General features: G+C 43.3%; 1 protein-coding gene across 1 annotated transcript in view; it reads left to right on the top strand.

The window, feature by feature from the left end:
* The window catches only part of TNFRSF21 (TNF receptor superfamily member 21), a 63,359-nt gene that overhangs the window by 8,109 nt on the left and 32,921 nt on the right, over positions 1-22,329 (top strand). The window contains exons 2-3 of the mRNA XM_045842765.1: positions 11,986-12,634; positions 14,155-14,649. Coding sequence (XP_045698721.1) covers positions 11,986-12,634; positions 14,155-14,649 — 1,144 coding nt within the window. The remainder of the gene's footprint in view (positions 1-11,985; positions 12,635-14,154; positions 14,650-22,329) is intronic.

Genomic DNA, 22,329 nt, shown 5'->3' with positions numbered 1-22,329 from the left:
ATACAAAATCAGACAAGGTTTTGGGTGTGCTTCTTTCCTTATTTGGAATGCTCAGGGCCAGGGCTGTTATTCCATTTCAACTTCTTAAAGATGACAGACAACGTGCTATTCATCTTTGTGTTTCTGGCTCAATGCCATGACACCTAGTAGTTAAGCAATAAACGATTGTTGAAGGAATTCCAGAAGGATGTTGCTCTAAACTAATTGTTCATTCTAGACAAGTTAGAAGGCAACTGGAGCGTGAGCTATATCTCACTCCTGAGATCTATAATTCAAGGGTATTTGAGTTGCTAACAGAACATTCTAAACTTAAGCAAGTTGGCAGACTAGAAGAATTAGGGTATGGAGTTCTCTTGGTGAGACTTCCCAATTCATTCCCATTTTCTGATGACAGTGTATGAACATTTATGTGTAGTTAAAACTAATGTACTTGCTTGTGTTCTGCCTTTTTCATGTAGCTATTTCTGTTATCTTATATAGATTATTTTTCATTTACTTAATAAATATGGGGCAACTCTTAAATGTTAGGCATTGCTAGTCTGTGGGTATATATATGATAGTAAAAGGTTATTTATGGTTCCTCTCAGAGTTCATAGCTTATCAGGGAAGACAAAAGGGTTGATATGTAAGAAGAATGAGCCTTTAAGAACAGAAGGAAGAGTGTGCTGGAAAGAGGGAACAGCATGTGGGATGGCACAGAGGTAAGAAAGACCCTGCATGTTCAAAGATTAGACAGGTCATGTGGTTGGCGCTCAGCAAATAGGGGCAAAGGGCATGTGGATGAGGGTAAAGAAGCAGCAGGGGCCAGATCATATAAACCTTTTTAAAGGTGTGAAAGTGTCAGGATGTAACTCAGAGTGCAGTGGACAGCAGGGCTATAATATAGCTTGAATTAGATTTTTTAAGAGCTTGGTCAGCTCTCTGGAGAATGGATTAGAGAGGGAAGCCTAGAAGCAAGAGACCAGTTGAAATCTTCTGCTGTAGTGCAGGGGAGAGATGGTGTTTCTGGGGTGGTGTTACTGAAGATGGGGATTCACATTTTGAAAGATTTTGGACAGGTTACTGTTGGTGAAAGATGGGGGTGGGTGGGGTTGAAGGAAAGCACTCATTTAGGCTGACTCCCCAGTTCTTGAGTTGAGTCTGGTGGTCTGATTAACTTTGGAGGGGAAGGTTGGGGGAGGATTGGAGTAGATTGGGGAACCCAAAGTTTGGATGGGTATTAGTAAGTTTAAGGTACCCATGATTCATGTCAGTTCGAGTCTTCATGCCTACCATTTCTAATGGCCACTTTTCCCCGGCTAGCAGTGTGCTGAGCCATCCAACTTTTGTGGGACACTTGGATTGTTGTCATTGTTCTCCCACTGTGAGCAAGCAGCACTGATGAAGTTGTCTCTGTACAAACCAGATGCCCTTTTTCTTTGGGTTGTTCCCAAAAGAGAGGGTATTTGAGGTACATTGCCTAAGGTGGAATCACTGGGTCACAGGAAACGAACAGTTTTATGGCTCTTGCTGCATATTTCCAGATTGCCTTGAGAAAGACTAGATTAATTTAGAGTGCCACCAGCAACCTATAAATGTGCCCTTTACCCCACAAGCCTGCCAGCATTGGAGTTTGTCATTTTAATTTATTTATGCTGCTTTAGTAGAGATAGGGAAATATCCTTGCTTGTGTAAATTGGCATTCCAATAGTTGCTAGGGATGTCATAAATGTATCCATGTGATGATTACTTGTACTCATAACGCCCTCTGTCCCAACTATTGAGTGGAATTTGTGTTAACCTCATTTGCATTAGTTCTTTATATTTTCAGTTATAAGTTTTTTTTTAAATCCTCACCTGAGGATATATTGATTGACCTGAGAGAGAGAGAGGAAGGGAGAGAGGGAGGGAGAGAGGGAGACTGAGAGAGGACTACTGATGTGAGAGAGAAACATTGATTGTGCGTATGCGCCCAGGCCCACAATCTAGGAGTCAAACCCACAACATTTTGGTGAACTGGGTGATGCTCCAACCAAGTGAGCCACCTGGCCAGGGTGAGTTATATGTTTTCATTAGCTATGTATAACATATATTTTTACATTCTACTTTTAATATTATATTTAGTAACACAAAAATTTACGTTAAGATTTCTAAATCCATTTTATTTTTGTCTGAGAGTATCTTTGTTATTGCTGGTTTTAATATAAATGTAAAGAGTCAGAAATTATCTCTTTACAGATGGGCTGAATAAACTTATGTGATTACTTTGAATGGTATATTTGATCATTTTAATGTGGGGTTGGTTGACTTTAATGGACTCTAGTGTCATGTTGGTGGTGAGGACGACATCAGTGTGTCCTGCAGGATGTCCATGCACCTTGCAGCGAGTGAGGGATTAGATGGTCCAGAGCGTTTCAGAATTGCTGTGTCCAACTACATCACCATCTTCTGTAGCCCTCCTGCCAGGGCCCGCTGGAGCCATCAACAGCTGATATTACCTGTGCCTCTCCAAGACAGGGCTGCAGTCGGGAGCATTTCCTAAACCTTTAGGCCAGGGATTGGTAACCTTTATCTGTAAAGAGCTGCCTAGTAAGTATTTTTGGCTGTGTGGCCCATGTAGTCCCTGTGGAGAGGACTCAGCTCTGTCTTTGCAGCGCTTTGAAGGAGCCCTAAGCCACACCTAACAGAGTGGGCGTGGCCGTGTTCCAATAAAACTTGATTTGTGGACACCGACTTTTGAATTTCAAATAATTTTCATGTGTCACAAAGATATTGTTCTTCTTTTGGTCCCCTCTCCCCAAACTATTTAAAAGGTAAAAACATTCTTAGCTTCTGGGCTGTAGAAAAGCAGGCAACGGGCTGGAATTTGTTCGCCCATGCTTTAGACCCTGGAGTCGCGGACTTCCTGTGGGTGGGGCTAGGTCGGGGCAAGGCAGTCTGGGAATGCCCGCGGGAGTGGCGCCCGCCCGCCCGCCTGCCTGCAGTGCGCCCGCCTGCCTGCAGTGCGCCCGCCTGCCTGCAGTGCGCCCGCCTGCCTGCAGTGCGCCCGCCTGCCTGCAGTGCGCCCGCCTGCCTGCAGTGCGCCCGCCTGCCTGCAGTGCGCCCGCCTGCCTGCAGTGCGCCCGCCTGCCTGCAGTGCGCCCGCCTGCCTGCAGTGCGCTTCGTAATAGTGGGGCCTCCGTCCTCTGTTGCCCTCTGTTGCGTTTTCTCATTTACTGTCTACTAAGTTTATATTCTAACCGTTTCGAAATGCCCCCTTGTTGGTCTTTTACTTCATTTTGTAGTCTGTATTTTTTGTTTTGTAGAATGCTCCAAGTCTAGGAAGGTATATTTTCAGTTGTAGCTTTTTAAACCTGGAGTCTTCACATTTAAATTGGGACATTTAAAAAGATTATCTAATCCCAAGGGAATAAAGCTAAAATATAGTAAAATGATAAGTAGGAGGGGTGATAATTAAAATAACTAACATTCATGGAGCACGACTTGTGTCATGCTTGTCCTTTCTGCTTTACCTGTAGTAACAATTTTGAAAACCATGTTAAGAGAGTAGGTGTTAAGCAGTGGATGGGGCGTAGCTCAGTGGATGGAGCATGGGCCTGTGAACCAAAGGGTTGCTGGTTCAACTCCCAGTCAGGGCACATATGCCTCTCTAAGACAGGGCTGCAATCAGGGTTGCAGACCAGGTCTCCAGTGTGGGGCGGGGGGCGGGGGGCGGGGGGCGGGGGGGGCATTTCTCTCCCTCTCTTTCTCCTTCCCTTTCCCCTCTCTAAAAATTAAATAAATAAAATCTTCAAAAAAAAAAAAAAAGAGAGAGAGTAGTTGTTACCATTATATCCATTACACTAATGAGGAAGTAAAGAGACAGGGCTGCCCAGATCCCCTAGCTGGGACCTGCTCAAGTGGGCCTGCTCAGCACACTCCAGGCTAAAATAGGTTTTGTTTTTACATTCTTGCTGGAATTGCTGCACTGGCTGGTGTTGTTACTGTTGCCTTGGTTTGTGTCAGGACTCTTACTGAGCACAGAAGAGTAGTATTTCCCCTGAACCTGTACCACTGTCTTCTTAACAAAATGGCTTCTGCACGTAGCTGAGGGTCTTAACCTATAGGAATGTCAATTGCAGCGGATGGAAGGCGATGAGGGTCTGTGGTTCACGGACTGAATGCTGAGTGCACGCTCTTCTGCATTGCAGGTTCCAGGCAAGACAGCATCTGGGTCAGGTCTTGCGCGTTTTTTTCCCGTTTCCTGGTGTCCCCTAAGCTTGCCTCCTTCCAGTCCTATAGTCAGCACATTTTAGCTTTGGCATTCTCTGTATTTGCAGTTTCAACAACAGTCCCTACTTTTGCCCTAGCAACAGAAGACTTTTTTAAATCAGAGAGGATAGTAGGAAATACATGCAAGAGCTAACCAAATTTATATAACATTACCAGGAACAAATCTGTCTGTGCTTTGTGGAAGCTTTCCCCTTGCAGCGTTTCCCCTCATACGTTCTCTTTTCCCCTTCAAATCTAGAGAATTCCCAGCAGTCAGTGCCTTGCTATTACCGATTTAATGTGCTGCTCACAATAAAATGGTCAGAAATTCTGGGGCTGTGTAGCTCTGCCTGGCTTTTGATTGTCTGTTAGCATGTTTTATAGTCACCATCTCAGAAATAAATCTTGGTTGCCTTATCTTTGTTATAAAATCGACAGTAACTGAAGTTTTTCTTAAAATATTAGTTTTATGCTGTATGAAATTTTTTTCTATATTAAACTCATGAAGTATTCCTGCTTGCCCATTATGAATACACACAAGTTTACCACTGCTTTCAATTAATTTTGTTAAAAATGATGGCACTTTGCCCTGACAAGTGTGGCTCTGTTGATTGGGCATCGTCCCTCGAAGCCGTTCCATTCCCCTTCAGCCTAGGTTGCGTGTTCAGTTCCTGGTCAGGGTGCGTGTGGGAGGCAACCCATTGATGTTTCTCTCACATCAATGTTTTCCTCCCTCTCTTTCTCCCTCCCTTCCCCTCTCTCTCCCTTCCCCTTCTCTAAAAATAAATAAATAAAATATTCTAAAAATATATTGCAATTTGATAGGGAACAAGAATGACATAAATTATGTGTGAACTACAAGGAAATTTTTCCCCACTTGCTTGAAGGATGAGATCATGGGATAAGAATCTTTAAAGATACGTTGGCGTCCACGTTCTGACATGTGTTGGCATAGCTGCATGTGTCTTGTCTTCAGTCAGGTCCATCTCTGGGCCCTAAAGTAGAAGTGACACGGGACAGGAGTGATGTGCGTCACTGCAGTGAGTGTGGGGGCCCTGGAAGCATGCATAGCTGGTCATTTTAGAGCTGCCTCCTCCCTGCTTTGAAATTTGCTTTGTCTTAGGCTTTACCTTTTAATATCCAAAGCAAGTATTTATGGTGTTTCCATATCCTGTACAGTTTGGGCTGCTTTACTGATATTTGCTTATTTATCCACTACTGGTGAAGTATGTGTTCTGGGTAAATGAAAATTTCAAAATAACTAAAGTTTAAACTAGGGTGGATCACCAATAACCTCTGGAGAGTAATGTCGTGATACCACTTATAATTCTAAGGGTCAAATTAGTGTAATCTTTTTTGTTAAAACAAAGGGGGATGTTTTAAACTCATCATTACATTTGCTTGTCATTTCAAGTACCATGCTGAGCATCATACTTGTGAACCAGTTATGGTTCTGTTAAAACAGAATGATACTCTCAGGGTTTCTGGAGGTGAAACTATTTGCTCTTATCCAAAGGGTGCCAGACCACTTCATCTCTTGAGTTATTGTGAGTGTGTAGTGGACGCTTTTTGGTTTTATCAGTTGCTTTTATACCTGTGCTCATGTGCAGCAGCCTCCTCTGCCACCACACTTTTTAATCGTCTGTTCCTGGTTAGTGCAGGTCTGCAGATCCATTCGTTCATTTAGTCCACAGAAGCTTGTCAGGTACACCATGAACTGGGTGCTGGCCTTGACGGCTTTGACAGCATCACTATGTAAAACAGACTCCATCCTTGACTTCCTGGACCTTGTGGCTCAGAGGGGAAAGAGGACAAACTAATGGAAAAATTTCTCAGTACAAAATTATGGAAGTCATAGGGAAAATAAAAGGAATGAGGGGAGACAGTGAAACCTAATTTAAGTTGAGGGAGAAGAGGGCAGGGATGGCATTTCAGAGGATGATTTTGCATCTTCTTCTAAGTCATGTGGACCACTATTGAGAGTTTGAAGCAACAGATGAAAGTCTCAGACTTGGAGACTGTGAAAGAGAGTGCGTGTCAGAAAGGAAGCCAAGAACTCCGTACTCACTGCTAGGCTCTAGGAGAGTCCTGAGGCTTCTGGTCCAAGCATTTTCAGGCCTTTCTTTGGACTGATCAGTGAAGTATTGGCAGACATTTTTTAAAAAAGTGCCAGATAGTAAATATGGATATGTAAGTTTACGAGCCATATGGTCTCTTTTGTAACTCTTCAGCCTCGCCATTGTAGCATGAAGGCAATAGCTAAATGAGTGGTGGAGTTACAATAGAATTTACCTACAAGAACGAGTGGCGTGTGGGATTTAGTTTGCTGACTTCTGGCTCAGAGGATGCTTTATCAGTTATTTTCGTGATCTTCATTTTGAAGTGGTTGAGTAAGTGAGGAAATGCAATCTTCACGGTTGTCCCTGGCCTTGAGCCGCTTCTAATCATTATGGGAAGATAAGTATATACACTTATGAGGCCATCAACAATATTACAAGACAGTATGTAATTAGATACCTACATGATGAACAGCAACAGGAAATGTGATTAGATGGTTGCTCATCTGATTGGAATCTGGTTGTCCAGGAAATGTACAGGCTTCATGGAGAAGGTAAGACTTGGCAATCACAGAGGCTAGAACTGACTAGAACTTAGTCCAACCTGCTAATTTTACACGCAGGTAAAACCAGGTGCAAACAATCTTAAAGCAGTGTGTGGACAATAATACAGGCCTTCTGTTTTCTAAATCTTTGTCCAGCTATTTTTACTTCAGAGCGGTCCGCACACAGGCTGAAAACACATGTATGGTATTAATACATGTGTTTGGTATTAATACATTAATAGGATATAGTCAATACTATATCCTATTAATACTATCTCATGTTAGTAGGAAGGAGGAGGAGTGAGAGGTTCCAACTTATGGGTTGTACGGAGACTTCTTTTGTCCCTGAAGAAAGCAGTTCTTAAAAGACAGAGAGCAACATGGTGGCAGCTGTCATTTGGGATGAGAAAGAAAGAAAAGAGAAATGGGTGGGGAGCAAAGGAGGGAAATACAGAGTATGGAGAAATGGGTGCCTGCACTGGCAGAGGGACAAGGAGGCAGTCTACATGTCCTCAAAGGGAAGTAGCCACAATAAGGCATAGCCATACTGTTGAGGGAACTTGACCATTCTAAAGAAGGAAGCAGTCTGTCTGTTTGGACATGGAAAGATTCAGTGATGCAGCATAAGGAGGGGGACACAACCCAGCCACAGAACAGTGTGTATGGCCTGTTCCCTTTAGACGAAACTGAAGCAGCCAACCTGAAGTATGTAAGTGTGTGTACGGGTAAGGGCTCAGGGCAGGTCTGCACCGAAATTAACAGCGAGTTTGTCCAGGGGATGGGTGGATTTGAGCAGATACTTAAACATTTTATTCTATTTTGTGGTTTTTGGAACTATTATAAGAATGCTTATTATAAAAAAAATAATGAAACAAGAACAGTATTTCAACAACAAGTGCCAGGTTGGAAAAGAGGCAGAGGAGGGGCTCTGACAGTGGAACTGGGCTGCTTCCAGTGTGTTTCTCAGGAGCAGAGAACATTCAAGCCAGAGGAGTCTGGCCTTAGTTCAGGAGGTCCAAAAGTTGGTGGGGCATCAGAATTATTTAGAAAGCTTAAAAACAAAACCAAACACATTTCTGGCTCCATTGCAGAACCATGTGACCCTGGGTGATGGGACTGAGGCTGTCGATTTTTTGAAAAGCTTCCCAGGTAATTTTGTTGCTGCACATGAGGCCTGAGGCCTTGGTGAAGCTCTGATTTAGTGTCCCCACCTCTGTACGAACGAGAGAATGGAGGCTCTTCATCAGGTAGGACGCAGCTTTGGGTGTTCACTTTTCAGTGATTGTGTCTCCTGATTCAGGTGTTTTCCCTAATGGAGGCTTTCAGGTATCATCTAAATTGTTTTGACAGTACATCTTATAGGGAACATTCTTAAATATTGTTTTTTGAACTTGATCCTCACCCTCCCTACTACCCATCGCTTCACCCTTTGAATTGGCTTTGGGAATGATTTTTATATGATTTTAATTTTCTTGGAAACCAGAGGGTTGCCACCAGGCTAACAGAAAAAGCTATAGTTTTAGATCATGTGTCTTCAGCTGACTAAAAGGCTTTAAGAAAATAACTTTTCTCAGGTGTCACCTCTGTCTCTGTTAAGGGAAAAGGACATTGGTACTTCTTTCCCTGGGCAGGGTTTCAGTGAGGATGAACAGCCTAGGGGACAGTCCCCTCAGCCTTGTAGCAGGGGGAGTAAACCTTCCTTCAAATGAATTCTTACTTGGAAGGCCCCTAGCCAATTGGCAAAGCAGAGCCACTGTGTTTGAGGAGAGATGGGGAGCTTGGGTCCTGTTCCTGCCCTAACGTGCACCCTCCTGGCCCACAGGACAGCCCCAAGAAATGTGTTCGGTACTATGCCCTCTTGAGTCCAATTTGAAAACCATTGATTTTTTCCTCTTTCTCCTCTCATTCATAATTATTCCCCAGATGCAGCTGATCTGGCCTCTCATATCTGTTGCCTTCTCCTTCCATGGCTTCCACCCCTCGTCTACATCACCCCAACATCACCTTTAAGAAGGTTTGCACATCTACTGTGTTCCCCCACCACTTTCACTGTCCACTCTGCAACCAGACCACCTTTTTTATTATAAACATGATTGTACGCCTCTATCCCCAACCTCCAGTATGAATGTAGTGATTTCTCATTGCATTTTGGGTTGGTATCAAATTGCGAAGTCTCCAAGTGTAACTGTGTTGCATCTGGACGTAGAGCCACGCAAGTTTCTTAGTTGCTGAGCTGAGCTTCCTCTGCTTCAGACTTTTGTTCCGGGGCTCCCCCTGTCCAGTCCACTTCCACTAACCCTGTCCAGACTTACATTCTGTTCCTCCATCCTTCAGAAGTGCTCCAAAACTTTTCTCTAGTATCTCTGAGCTGGGGAGTGCCTGCTAAACCCTTTCTCACAGGACACTGTTTCTCCTTCTCTGCAGTAATCTCAATTCTAATTAAGCAATTACTAACATAATTAGTTGTTTCTGTCTGTCTTCCTTTAGAAGGTAAACACCATAAGGGCTGGAATAGAGTTCTCTTACACACACATAGTAGGTCTTTAATAAATGTTGTCCAGTGCTTTCATGGTATCTAGTTTGTACACAAATCGTGTGTCTAGTGCTCAGCTGAGGTGAGACGGCCGAGGCATGTTGTGTGGTAGCTCTGTTTGTAGGAGCTGGAATTGCCTCTTGTAGGATGAGGTAATTTAATGGTCCATTTTTGAGAGCCATATTGTCTTAAGTGGGTTACCTAGTATGGTGCAGTTTAAGGAGCCCTAAGTTTTGCTTTAATTAGAAACTTGATCAGTTATTCTGAGTGAACAAAGAACTGGAAAATCCACTTAATGAGTAGGGAAGTGTATGGGTAAAATGGGGTTTGGAGGTGGGGTTTGTATCTTGCTTGGAGCCCTCCCAGTAATCTTGGGACCAATGCAGAATGTGGTAGCATTCCTCACCTTGAGATTTAGAGATGTATACACTAGGGAGAAAAATGAAACCATAGGAAGCCAGTGCTTAACCCCACACCCAGACACACACACAGTGAACACGTGACCTCCCGTGCTCATTCCTCAGAGCCACCTCCTGGGTCTGTGTCTCGCTGCCTGTCTAGCCTCCCTGCCTGGGTAGGGGGCCAGACTCAAGGCTCCCTTGAGTCTGTAGCATATCAGAGTGATGTTTGGCTCTGCCCATTGCTCTCTGGCTAGATTGCCTGTTCTGTTCTCTGATTTCATATAATTTGCACAAGTGTCATAACCTGCCTCAGGGTTATTCATACATCTTTCAAACTTCAGAACACCGTAGCTCTCTACGGCTGCTTTTGCCCTTAGAAACTTGGAGAAGTACAGAGCAGAGCCTCTTTTGCAACCTCTTGGGTTGCGTCCTTATCGTTGGGTAGATTGGGAGAAGGTGTGCCTTCATGTACTTGCCAAATGGCAGTTGGGCTCCAGGAGATAGATGGTCATGAGTTTTCTTTCCTCAATCAGCTGCATCTGCTATGCCTAGAAGGGGTGGCTGGGGCTGATTTTGTAAGACAAGGTGCAAAAAAAGCCAGAAGTGAAAAGGGATGTTACCGCAGAATTAGTTATCAAGCAAATTATATTTCTTTTTTTTAAACTATATTTTTTTAAGTTTTTATTTATTTATTATTTTTAGAGAGAGAAGGGAGGGAGATAGAGAGAGAGAGAGAAGAACATCAATGTGTGGTTGCTGGGGGTTATGGCCTGCAACCCAGGAATGTTCGCAGCCCACACTCAATCCACTGAGCTACGCCAGCCAGGGCCCGCAAATCATTTTTCTTGAGTCCAAGATGAAGTTAATTATCTTAACAAGAACATCAACTATCTTTTTTGGGGAGGTCTTAGATTAAAGAAAAGATGAATATATTCTCATAAACTGAAAATTTTTCAGTATTGTCATTTAACTGGAGCTCTGGGACAGGGCAAAGGACTTTAAGGGTGATACTTATAGTCAAATAGTTATATTTGAGGTAGAGGAGAATTGAACCTTGGGTTGTTTCAAGGTGCTAAGGAGACAGGAATTCTGACCATTTTGAAAAAAATTCTTGCTTTATTCTCTCAGTTACTGATACAGAGACAAATTGAAAAGGAATTTGCCCTGTTGGGTAGCTGGTATTTGAGGTAGCCATTATTTTCTTGACACATAACCTCTCTCCGTTTTGTAGAAGACAGTGAAAACTTTCTTGTTGGACCCTCTCAATCTTTATTAATGCAGAAAACTCTCTTTTAATATGTATTCTTAACCATCCCCCCACCGCCAAGGACCTCTGGATTTAGTGCCACAAATATAATTTCCTTTTTTTCCAAGTTTTCATTCTAAAAGGTAGTATAAAATTCTGTCCAACTGGGTGAAGTTTCTGTTGCATGAATTAAATTTAATGCCCACTGCACCCTGGCTGAGCCTAGCATTGTGCTCGCTCCTGGGAGGTTGCAGGTCCGAGTTCTACTGACCGTGGCCTTTAGAGGCTGAACAAATAGGATGCGCATCTAAAAGCATCAGCTCTGTTGATTAAAGCACATTAAGAATGCCAGGGACCTAACTCTGTTTTGCAAAACAAGCAACCCAAAACCAAGCAAACAAAAAATACAGCGTTGCATAGATGAAACATTAAAAATCACACCATGTCTCTAGTTTAACTGCAACCTGGTGCTGTGAAAGTAGCAGCTTGAATAGATAGATGCCAACCTACTTTTCAGTTGTTTTGTCCTGGTATCAGAATATGGTGATTTAACATTTGGGTCAGGGAAAGGAAGATAACTAAGTAGTCAGCAAGTTGTTTTCTTCTTGCATTAGGATGTTTGACTTCTATACAGCATTTTAAATAGAAGCTACACAGTGCGTTCATGTTCATATTCTCCACTGATTTTTATAATTGAGAGATATTGTCAGCTTCATTTTACATTTGGAAGAAAAGGAAGCTGAGGCATTGATCAGGCCAGGAAACCAAAGCTTCACAGCTAGGAGGTCAAGCCCCGGGTGGAATCAGAGTCTTTGTTTCTCTGTTGTATAGTAGCCTAGTGTTAGGAAGATATGGTCAGATTTTTACTAGGAATGATAATGGTGGTGGTGGGATTGTCCCATCTTTTATTCCCTGTTACTGTGTAACACCTTCTTGATTATTGTTCCTCTCCCTCCCTTTTTATTTCTTTCAGCTTGGATTCCTCAGCACCACCTCTGCTCAGCCAGAACAGAAGGCCCCAAATCTCATTGGCAAATATCACCACGTTGACCGTGCCACTGGCCAGGTGCTAACCTGTGACAAGTGTCCGGCAGGAACCTATGTATCTGAGCACTGTACCAACACAAGCCTGCGAGTCTGCAGCAGTTGCCCTGTGGGGACCTTTACCCGGCATGAGAATGGCATAGAGAAATGCCATGACTGTAGTCAGCCATGCCCATGGCCAATGGTTGAGAAATTACCTTGTGCTGCCTTGACTGACCGAGAATGCACTTGCCCACCTGGCATGTTCCAGTCTAATGGTACCTGCATTCCCCATACGGTGTGTCCTGTGGGATGGGGTGTGCGGAAGAAAGGGACGGAGACCGAGGACGTGCGGTGTAAGCAGTGTGCTCGGGGTACCTTCTCTGATGTGCCTTCTAGTGTGATGAAATGCAAAGCATACACAGACTGTCTGGGTCAGAACCTGGTGGTGATCAAGCCAGGGACCAAGGAGACGGACAACGTCTGTGGCGCACTCCCGTCCTCCAGCACCACCCCGCCTGCCCCTGGCACAGCCATCTTTTCACTCCCCGAGCACATGGAATCTCATGAAGTCCCTTCCTCCACTGATGTTCCCAAAGGTAACTTAACCTCCTGAGTTCTTTATTTGACAAGGGCTTGGTACAATGGGTTTGTACCAAGGATGTTTTCTCCATTTTGTATATTCCAAAGTCACCCCTTGATGAAGGGACTTGCATTTTGTGGCCAATTAAATCTGGCTTCTTGGGACCTTTTAGAAACATTTAGACTCAGAAGTTTTCAAGTAGCTAGAGGTATCGGATATCTAAGAACTGGGTCACATCAAGCTAGAAAATAAGAACCCAGTAAAACAAGGACAGTGTACGGCCTTAGGTAAGTCACTGAACTTCTGGCCTTGGTTTCAAAGTTGTCAAATAAATGAATGATTTAGATGTTTGAGGTCACTTCCAGATTAAAAGTTTTCCAACATGGAGTCAGCCCTGGATAGATGCAGGGAGAAGGTCAAAAGGAGGGAGAAGGGGAGAAGATAACAAAACAGGTAGAAGGGAAGGATGAATTTTGGATTCAAGGTTAGGCAAAGGCGGGAAAATAGGTTAGAAACTTCAGGAAACAAGCAAATTTGTATCACATTGAAGATAACTAACATTCACATCTGGAAAATAACATTGTTTTTTCAAATGATTCTAGCTTGGTGCCCTTCATCAGGTATCTCCGTTTTCCTCAGAATTCATTTAGAATCTCAGGCAGAATATAAAATTTAGTCTTTATTTTCAAATCCCTTTTGGTTGAACTTAATAACTTTCATGAGATGATAGCCAACTTGAGTTGTGCTTTCTAGCGTGATATCACATGTGGTTGTCTTTGATCTTTGTGATAACCCTGTAAGCAGGGCCTTTTTACAGCTGCTGTTTTGAAGGGAAGAAACAGGCTCAGAGAACTCCGGTGACGTGACAAGGTTGATACAGGCCAGGTCCTATTTCTTGGGACTCAAATCTCTGGCTCTCACAACTTGTTAATGAAGACAACTTGTGGAAGCTTCTCTGAAAGAAGTCCACTGAACTGCCAGGCCAAATCTTATTTAATCTATTAACACAGTATTCTAAGGAAGTGTCCTACCTTTTTTTATTCACTGACCTGTCTCACCAAACCTTTCTTTGACTGGTCAGATTTGGATTTGAGTTTGAACTTTTTTCCTTTATCTCAGCCATATTCTCAGTTTTACCCTTGCGTTATGAAAGGTGGGAGAGGAGTGGTATAAAGGAATTAAAAGGATGAAGGAATTAAGTTTGAACTAGTAAGACGATTAAGAGTCCACTAAAGTTCTTAACACACATACGTCTGCTCAGGGTGTGAAGCACAGGAGAAGCTGCTGTGAGAATGCCCTACGTTTTGGCGTGAGGAAGTGAACCAGTTTAGCTGTTAAGCTTAGTTTCTACCTTCTACATAAAGGTGCTTTTAAGATCTTTATGGAAATGTGCCATATAATTTGTTCTTAAGCTCCAAAGGTCATCTCTTCTTTAATTATCGGGCCTGGTTTGGAGATGAGCAGGAAGAGGAGGGAATGTGTAGATCTCCAAATATAGAAAAGCTCTTCCCCCCGTCCTTACTCTTTTTTTTCTAGGCATGAACTCAACAGAATCCAACTCTTCTGCCTCTGTTAGACCAAAGGTACTGAGTGGCACCCAGGAAGGGACAGTCCCTGACAACACAAGCTCAGCAACGTGGGAGGAAGGTGTGAACAAGACCCTCCCAAACCTCCAGGTAGTCAACCACCAGCAAGGCTCCCACCACAGACACATCCTGAAGCTGCTGCCGTCCATGGAGGCCACTGGGGGCGGGAAGTCCAGCACACCCATCAAAGGCGCCAAGAGGGGCCACCCTAGACAGAACCTACACAAGCATTTTGATATCAATGAGCATCTGCCCTGGATGATTGTGCTTTTCCTGCTGCTGGTGCTTGTGGTGATTGTGGTGTGCAGTATCCGGAAAAGCTCAAGGACTCTGAAAAAGGGGCCCCGGCAGGATCCCAGCGCCATTGTGGAGAAGGCAGGGCTGAAGAAATCGATTGCCCCAGCCCAGACCCGGGAGAAGTGGGTCTACTACTGCAATGGCCACGGTGAGCTTTCTTTTCTCCTTGCTTTCAGATCCCCTGCCTCTTCTTCTTCCCTTGTCCCTGGTATCTGAAGAAGTGGGAAATGCAAAGTCTCTGGAATCTGTTTTGTACACTAAGTGCTATTTGATCTAGTTGTGTTATGAGAAATGAGGTGGTCAGCATTTGATGTAGTGCATTCAGAGAGAATAACCACTCTGTCCTTTTCTCTCCTGGCACATTTAAAGGAGCATATTGCAAAATGAGAGACCTGAAAGGGACTTTTAGGGACTTTGTGCAGCCTTGTCAATCAACACTCGAGGTGGCTGCAGCCTTGAGCCAGGCTGGCTGTTTGTTGAGGGCAGATGGGACTGGCTCCTCACTAGAGCACCCCCTTGACCTGGCTGGGTTGCTAAGAAAGTAAAAAACCACTGGTCTTAAGTTTGCCTTTTTGAACCTGAACCTTGTTTTTAGAGTCCCATCCTTTGCCCAAGTACTTCCCCCACCCGTCTTACATTTTTAGGACCCCATTTCTACCAGGATAGGGAGGTCTTTTAGATTACAGACACCAGAGCCTGATACGGTGGTGGCTATTTGAGGCCGGGCCCCACATCTACGTGGTAGTTAGTACACAGTGTGTTGATATGGGTTGGAATATTTGTTTTTCCTTTTTTGAAGGCCAAAAATAGCTTACGGAAGTTGCGCTAGGAGCTGTTCGGTGTGAGGATGGCAGTTTTCAGATTGTGGCAGTAACTTCCCTTTCTTTAAATCCTAGAGTGAGATTTCAGCCTGCAATTTTGATAATTCTAGTTAGGTACCCTCTTGTCACTTAATGGTAAAAGTGTTAGGCTAACTTTCTGAAAACAAAACAAAACAAAACAAAACAAAAATGATTTGACTTTTTGTATTGAGTCTTATAAATGTTTATACCCTTTGGCCCAGCAAATTTGGGGGGAATCTATTATAAAGGTATAAACGGGAAGAACAAAAAAAATTTTTAAGCACAAAGATCCTAAACTTTTAACTCAGCATTATGCACAATAAATTGGTGCTTGAAACAGTCAAAGGGATAGTTTTAAGGAAATGACTAAGTAAATTATGGCCTATCTATAATATGGAATATTATATTGACATTGAAGATTCTATGAATTTTTGACTGATCTCATAGGAAATTGTTTACATTAGGTTAGAGAAAAGAAAAAAAACAGCCCAGACTATACAAGTCATGTAATATAACCCCAGTTCTCTTAAAACTTTGGAATAAAGACCGAAAGAAAATAGGCTGAAATGACAGTGCTGTTTCTTCAAGTTTGGTGGGAATAGGCGAGATTTATGTGTGCGTTATTTTTTCTTCTTCATTAGTTTTCTTTCCCCAAATTTTCTAAAATAAGCGCTACTTTTATATTCAAAAATTTAGAAAAAGTGAAAAGAACAATAGCAGCAGCTCATTCAGCTTCCTTTTGCTGATTTGTGTAATAATCAAACCAAGCGAAAATCCGACTGAGACAGACATGCTCCTGGGGATGGAGCCTGCCCAGACTTGACGAGACTGTCTCTTACTGGCAGCCCAGCTGGGCAAGGACGGCATCAACCCCCTCCTCTTTAATAAAAGGTTTTTTTGTTTGGATATAATTTCAAACTTAGTGGAAAAATTGCAAGAATAGTACAAAGAATTCCTGTATACCTGTGCCCAGATGGACCTATGGTTAACATTTTGCCCTTTTGCTTTATATGATCTCTTTATATAAAAAATAGATTTTGTAAATGATAAAATATGGATAATACAGAATAGTTTATTATATAGTATACAAGATATATTGTCTACCTACACACATATGTACATCCATAGAATAATTTTTCTGATCTCTTCCCTGCCCTTTATTTTTATCTCTGGTATAGGATCTGGTCTAGGGTCAAATATTTCTTTAAATTGCCTTTAAAATGACCAGTTAGAACTCTTGTTCTGATGCATCTAATTAGTGGAAAAGTAGTAGAGAACATCCTGCTGGATTATGTAAATATTTGAAACTCCTCTCTCATTATTCACTTTATTAAAGAAATGACTCTATTCCTTTTTTTGTTTTTAAGATTTTTTGTTTATTTATAGACATAGGAGAAGGGAGGGAGAGAAGCGTCAGTGTGTGGTTGCCTCCCACACACCCCCTACTGGGGACCTGGCCCACAACCCAGGCATGTGCCCTGACTGGGAATTGAACTAGTGACCCTTTGGTTCTTAGGCCAGCGCTCAATCCACTGAGCCACACCAGCCAGGGCATGAATGACTGTATTCCTTTAGTAGTTGAATTTATGGAGTAGATTATGGTCCGCTGTATTTCTGAACTCTTTCACAATATAGTTTTCAGAATTTTTGAGGACACAGTGAGTTATCAAAGTATACAATGCTTATAGATTTCTTATGACCATGGTAATGCTGTAAACTACTATGCCTGTGTTGTTCAAACAATACAGTTTTTTAAAACGAATGGAAGTGCCAAATTGAACAAAGCCCGACCATACTTTCTGTGAAAGTGGTATCTCAGAAAAATGTTTTCCCAACTAAATCCAAATGCAGTAGTTCCCCCTTAGTTGTTTCAGTTACCCATGGTCAACCGGGGTCTAAAAATATTAAATGGAAAATTCCAGAAATAAACAATTCAGAAGTTCTAAGTTGTATGCCATTTTGAGTAGCGTGGTGAAATCTCATGCTGTTTTGCTCCTTCTGGCCCTGGATGTGAATCATCCCTTTGACCTGCATCTCTGCGCTGTAGACCTACCTGCTCTGTAGCCATGTAGTAGCCACCTCAGTCATCAGGTTGGCCGTTGGGATTCCACAGGGCTTGGGTTCAGGTAACACTTATTCTACCTAAGAATGTCTCCAAACAGCAAGAGTAGTGATGCTGGCAATTTGGATATGCCAAAGAGAAGTTGTAAAGTGCTTTGTTTAAGTGAAAAGATGAAAGCTCTCGACTTAATAAGGAAATTTAAAAATTTCTATGCTGAGGTTGCTGAGATCTATGGTAAGAATAAAACTTCTGTTGTGAAATTGTGAAGAAGGAAAAAAGTTTGTGCTAATTTGCTGAGAGAGAGATCAGATTCTCATAACTTTTATTACAGGATATTGTTATAATTGTTCTATTTTATTACTGTTGTTGGTAATCTCTTATTGGGCCCAATTTGTAAATTAAACTTTATCATGGGTATGTATCATAGGTATGTATGTATACACATAGTAAGTGTATGTAGGTTTGGTGCTGTCTGCAGTTTCAGGCACCCACTGAGTGTCTTGGAATGAATTCTCTGAGGAGAAGGAGGGACTAACATAGTCTCATTCAGGTACCTCTGTCTTTTCCAAAAGTTTAAAGCCCCTCCTCCCAGGTTTTTTCATTGGGAGTTTATATTTAAAGTATTTTTCTAAAGAAGGTCTATTTCCCCCCTTAAATTTCTGCTCTCAAAGGTTCAACCAGGTAAAATCCCATCACAAAGAGAGGTTCTGTTTAGTGAAAAGCATTCCAGGTGCTTGCGGAGGCCTGTAGAAACAACATCTTGTTCTGATTGCATTGAGTTCTGGGCAGCAGATAATCTCTATAATAAGATCTTTTTCTGGTCCTTGTCCATTTGTGGGGATGAGAGGGGATAAAACTGCAAGCCCTGGGTGTTCTCTCTAAGAGATCATGTAGAACCTCACTGATGCCTGCCTGCCTTACGCAGGGCAGGCCCTGCTCCCACGCACCGTAGACCCTCAGCGCTCTGAAGCCAGGCCATGGACTCCTGTCTTTCTCCGCAACAAGAACCTCTTTCTTTGGCTCTATTCACTCCTCTCTGCCTACCACAGACTTACGGTTTTTAAAGGGGAACTCCACAAAACTGCAATCCTACTGTCACGGAATCCTAGTAATGGAAGTCCGAGATGAGACCCTATGTGGCCAGGAGGATGGGAGACTGAGGGTGCTGTGCTTTTTTATCTGTTCCTTCCTTTGTGAAGCCAGAGCCACTATTACGTTTAGTAGATGTGGGTTGGAGTGTGGCTTCTCGCAATGTGTCTATTTCGGCAAAAGGCATTGGAAGTCCCTTCAGGATTTTCATACACAAAAATCTTTTTAAGAGTTTTTTATTGCTGGATTCAAGTGTCATTAAGATGTAAGTCTGTTGCGAATTCTTAATTTATGTTTTTGTTGTTTAAATAAAACTATTTCTTTTTGCAGTATAACCCCAATGTTACAGGGTGAGTGGGGTTCCAACATGTTGAATTTTACTTAAGATTAATGTGAGTTCATGTTAATTGGAAGGTTACATGGAAAACAGTATATTTTGTCTGATTTGTTTTGTCACATAGAGCGCAAAAGTAAAAGTAGTGAAACTGAGTCCACATACAGCCGCTATAATGATCTCAAAACAGTCACTCCAGTCTGTCCTTAGAGCTATGGAAGACGCAGAACCATGGTCCAGTCCCAATTGAGAATGGGGTTGGCTGAGAACAGAACCAACTGCTGTTCTCTTATTGCTCTTTCTGATACGGGTCCTTCCTCGGTCCTTCCTCGTGACCTTTCCTTCCTTTCTTCCTCTCCTCCTCTCTCCCTTCCCCACTTCTCTCTCTTCCCCCGCCCCCTCCTCTCTTTGCCCTTACCTCTGACTATTTGGAAAAAATATGAAGTTGGGTTCCCAGCAACCTGTTGCCCTAGGGAGTCTGAAGAGATGTTGGAGAAGCAGATTAGGAGTCGAAAGTGCCTGAAAATGCTTGTGGAGGAGGTTCTGCAAGGTGATAAAGGGAGCAAAAAACGCACAGTATGTCTGCTCAGTCATATTTCCTTTTCCTTTCAGACTTTAGGCGGTGAAGAAAAGTAGGGTGAGAGACAAAGGAACTGGGTTTATTTTGTTTAAAGTGGCTTAGTTCCTAATTAGCACATTCTTAGTCCTGAACCATAGGGAGACAGTAAGCATTTGACGGGAACAGTAATCCCTTCTTGTGTAGTTACTTCAAGTACATGATATGTAAGGACAGCATCTCCTTTAAATTGACTGCAAAAGGGATTGTGAAAGCAGCCGTGGCACTTTCTCAAGCAGACTGCTCTGTGCCTGCAGCAGCAAAAGGGCAAAGGCCTCGGTCTATAGAACTAGATTCTAAGGTTCTATTCCTTAATTCCTTCAGCTCTATGGTCATGCACTGTTTAAGTGTTCGGTGTATGTGGTTTGTCTTCCCACGTTGCTTATAACCTCTTAGAGAGCAGACCAGTAACACAGGGTTCCAGGAGGGGTGGTCTGGAGCTGTACTGGCTTATAGGGTAATTACATGAGATATTAAATTTAAAACTAAAATTAGCTAAAGTTAAAAATCCAGTTTCTCAGTTGTGGCAGTCACGGCTTCAGTGCTCAATAGCCACATGCTGCTGGTAGCTGCCGTATTGGATAGGACTGATGTAGAACATTGCCATCATTGTTGGGTGGCACCCGTCTGCAGCACCCATGCCTTACCTACACACTTAACCTTTTCAAGGTTGGGTTGTTTTCAAGCTATTCACCTATTGGATTTTTATCCTTTGGACCTAGAATGATACATGGTGTTAGGGATTTAAACATATAGTAAGGTGGGTTCTTTATACTAAATTGCCATATAGTCAAGAGGAGTTATTTTTTGGAGCTAGAGAGGCTTCCATGACAGCAGTGTTGTGAAATAATGTGAAAACCAGCAACAAAAAGATTGCTGATATACCTCCATCTGATGAGCTTCTTTAAAGTGGAACACTTTGGCCCTGAACACTAGAGAGCAGGGTGGTGGGAAGAGAGGAACCCGGTAATTCGAAGGCTGAGGCACCTTAGGAAATGCTTAGGTGTCTGTGTTTAACCAGAGTGGAAGTGGAATAGCCTTGTGAGGGACCTTAGGCTGAGAGCTGTGGGAGTCCTGCGGTTGGGTCAGAGGTGGGAGGGAGGGAGGGAGCTGTGAAGGCAATTAGTACTCAACCTTACTTTTAGTAGTAACTGTTTCCCAGTCCCTAAGTGATAAGCAACAAAGTAGGACTGTCAGGTATGTGGGGGAGCTTGGAAAAGGTGGCAGGGTGATAACATGTTACTTAGTCCCAGTGTCACCTACCGGACAGGAACAGGGCCCAGAGAGGGTCTGCCTCCTGCTGGCGGTAGCATGTGGGTTCTTGATTTCGTGCAGGAAAGATTTCACAACATGAGTCCGGGTGACTTTGAGAGTATGTTTGTTAAAGCTGGGGACAGTAAAACAAGGAAGGGCTTAGGATAGAAGAAGAAACAGGCGAGAGCTTAGGCAGGGCTTGTTGGGCTCTGTGGGAAATACACAGTGACGGAGGTGAACCAAGGCGGGGCTGCTGTTGGTTCACTGAGAAGTCAGAGAAAAGGGGGAGACAGGCTCGGGGTGGGGTCAGCCCGGGATGCACGGCTGCTGCTCAGTACCTAGCTGCAAGTCTTGGAACCGAGGGAGAAAAAGCACAGTGGGAAAGAAATGGGGGAAAAAGGCCTGGGTGTGAGGCTTTTAAAGGCTAGAAGCTTAGGGAGATCTCAATAGAATAGTCATCAGCTTTATGCTGATGCACTAAAATGAGATTTATTCCCTTAAGTTTCTCCGTCCTTCCATGTGGTTGGCACAAATGGTACTGGTTGGATTTCTTTTTTTTAATCATTTTTTTTGTTGTTATTCTATTACAGTTGTCCCAATTTCCCCCCCTCTGCCCTCTTCCGCCCATCCTACAACCCTCAGACTTGTTACCTCTCTCCCGAGTAGGGTGGTATGAGTTAATTACCCTCTGATTGAAGAGAAGCAGTGTAAACCATTTATTCTTAAGTTTCCTTGGTTAGGGAAGACAGGACTTTGTGACTTGCTGGATGGCTTGTAAAGTGCTAGATGGTTTATCTCTCTCAGTTTCCCTATCCCACGTGTCTCGCTTATGGGCCTGTCTCACTGGGACGCAGCACGGGGCAGTGAAAGAAGAGGGCGGATGAGTCAGGTTGGCCTGGGTTTGCAATAACAGCTCTAACTTCATAACTACGTCAAGCCACTGAACCTCTCCTCAGTTTTCTCATCTGTGCTGTGGACCTAAGTCCTGTCTGTCTCATGGGGTTATTTAGGAACATTGAATGAGATCATATGTGACACTCGTAAAGCTGCTAGCTCAGCTTCCTTTTCTGTCTCTCCTCCCACGAGAAGGTCAGAGAGTTAAGCTGTACTGAAGCCTCCATGGAGAACTGGGGGCAGGGCAGAGGGACAAACAACTATATCTAATTCAACCAAGTAGGAATCTATTAAGGGTCAAATTTAATGAGTCATATGGACCAGGAGAAGTGGCTGCAGAGAAAACATCTACACTGGGAACTTTGGCCATAAAATACCTTAAAGGCCGGTTGCCTGGTACAAAAGAAACTGGAAAATGACAGTGTGTCACATGTAGTCTGATTCTCAGCGTTCTAGAGGGTGAAAGGAAGGACCTTTGCCCACTTGGCCTGCTCCTGCAGGGTGAGGAGCATGTGCTGAGGTGATGGTGCAGCCTGGGGAACTGGGAGTGGGGAAGCACGGGGTCGGGGGCAGGGAATGGAAACCTCAGTAGGAGACAGGTGGAGGGGGGCAGTGCTGGCTGGGAGAGGGAAGGACCTGGTGGCCTGGTTTTGCTCACCGGTATGGTGTAGCTCTTGGATTCAAGTATGTCTAACGTCTCACTCCATTCTAAAGTCTTATGCTTCAGTGATGCAAAA

The sequence above is a fragment of the Phyllostomus hastatus genome, unplaced genomic scaffold (assembly GCF_019186645.2).
Source record: "Phyllostomus hastatus isolate PE091 unplaced genomic scaffold, TTU_PhHast_1.1 phas_contig_40, whole genome shotgun sequence".
NCBI lineage: Eukaryota > Metazoa > Chordata > Mammalia > Chiroptera > Phyllostomidae > Phyllostomus > Phyllostomus hastatus.
Note: the sequence above shows the minus strand (reverse complement) of the source record. Positions and strands in the feature narration are given on the sequence as shown.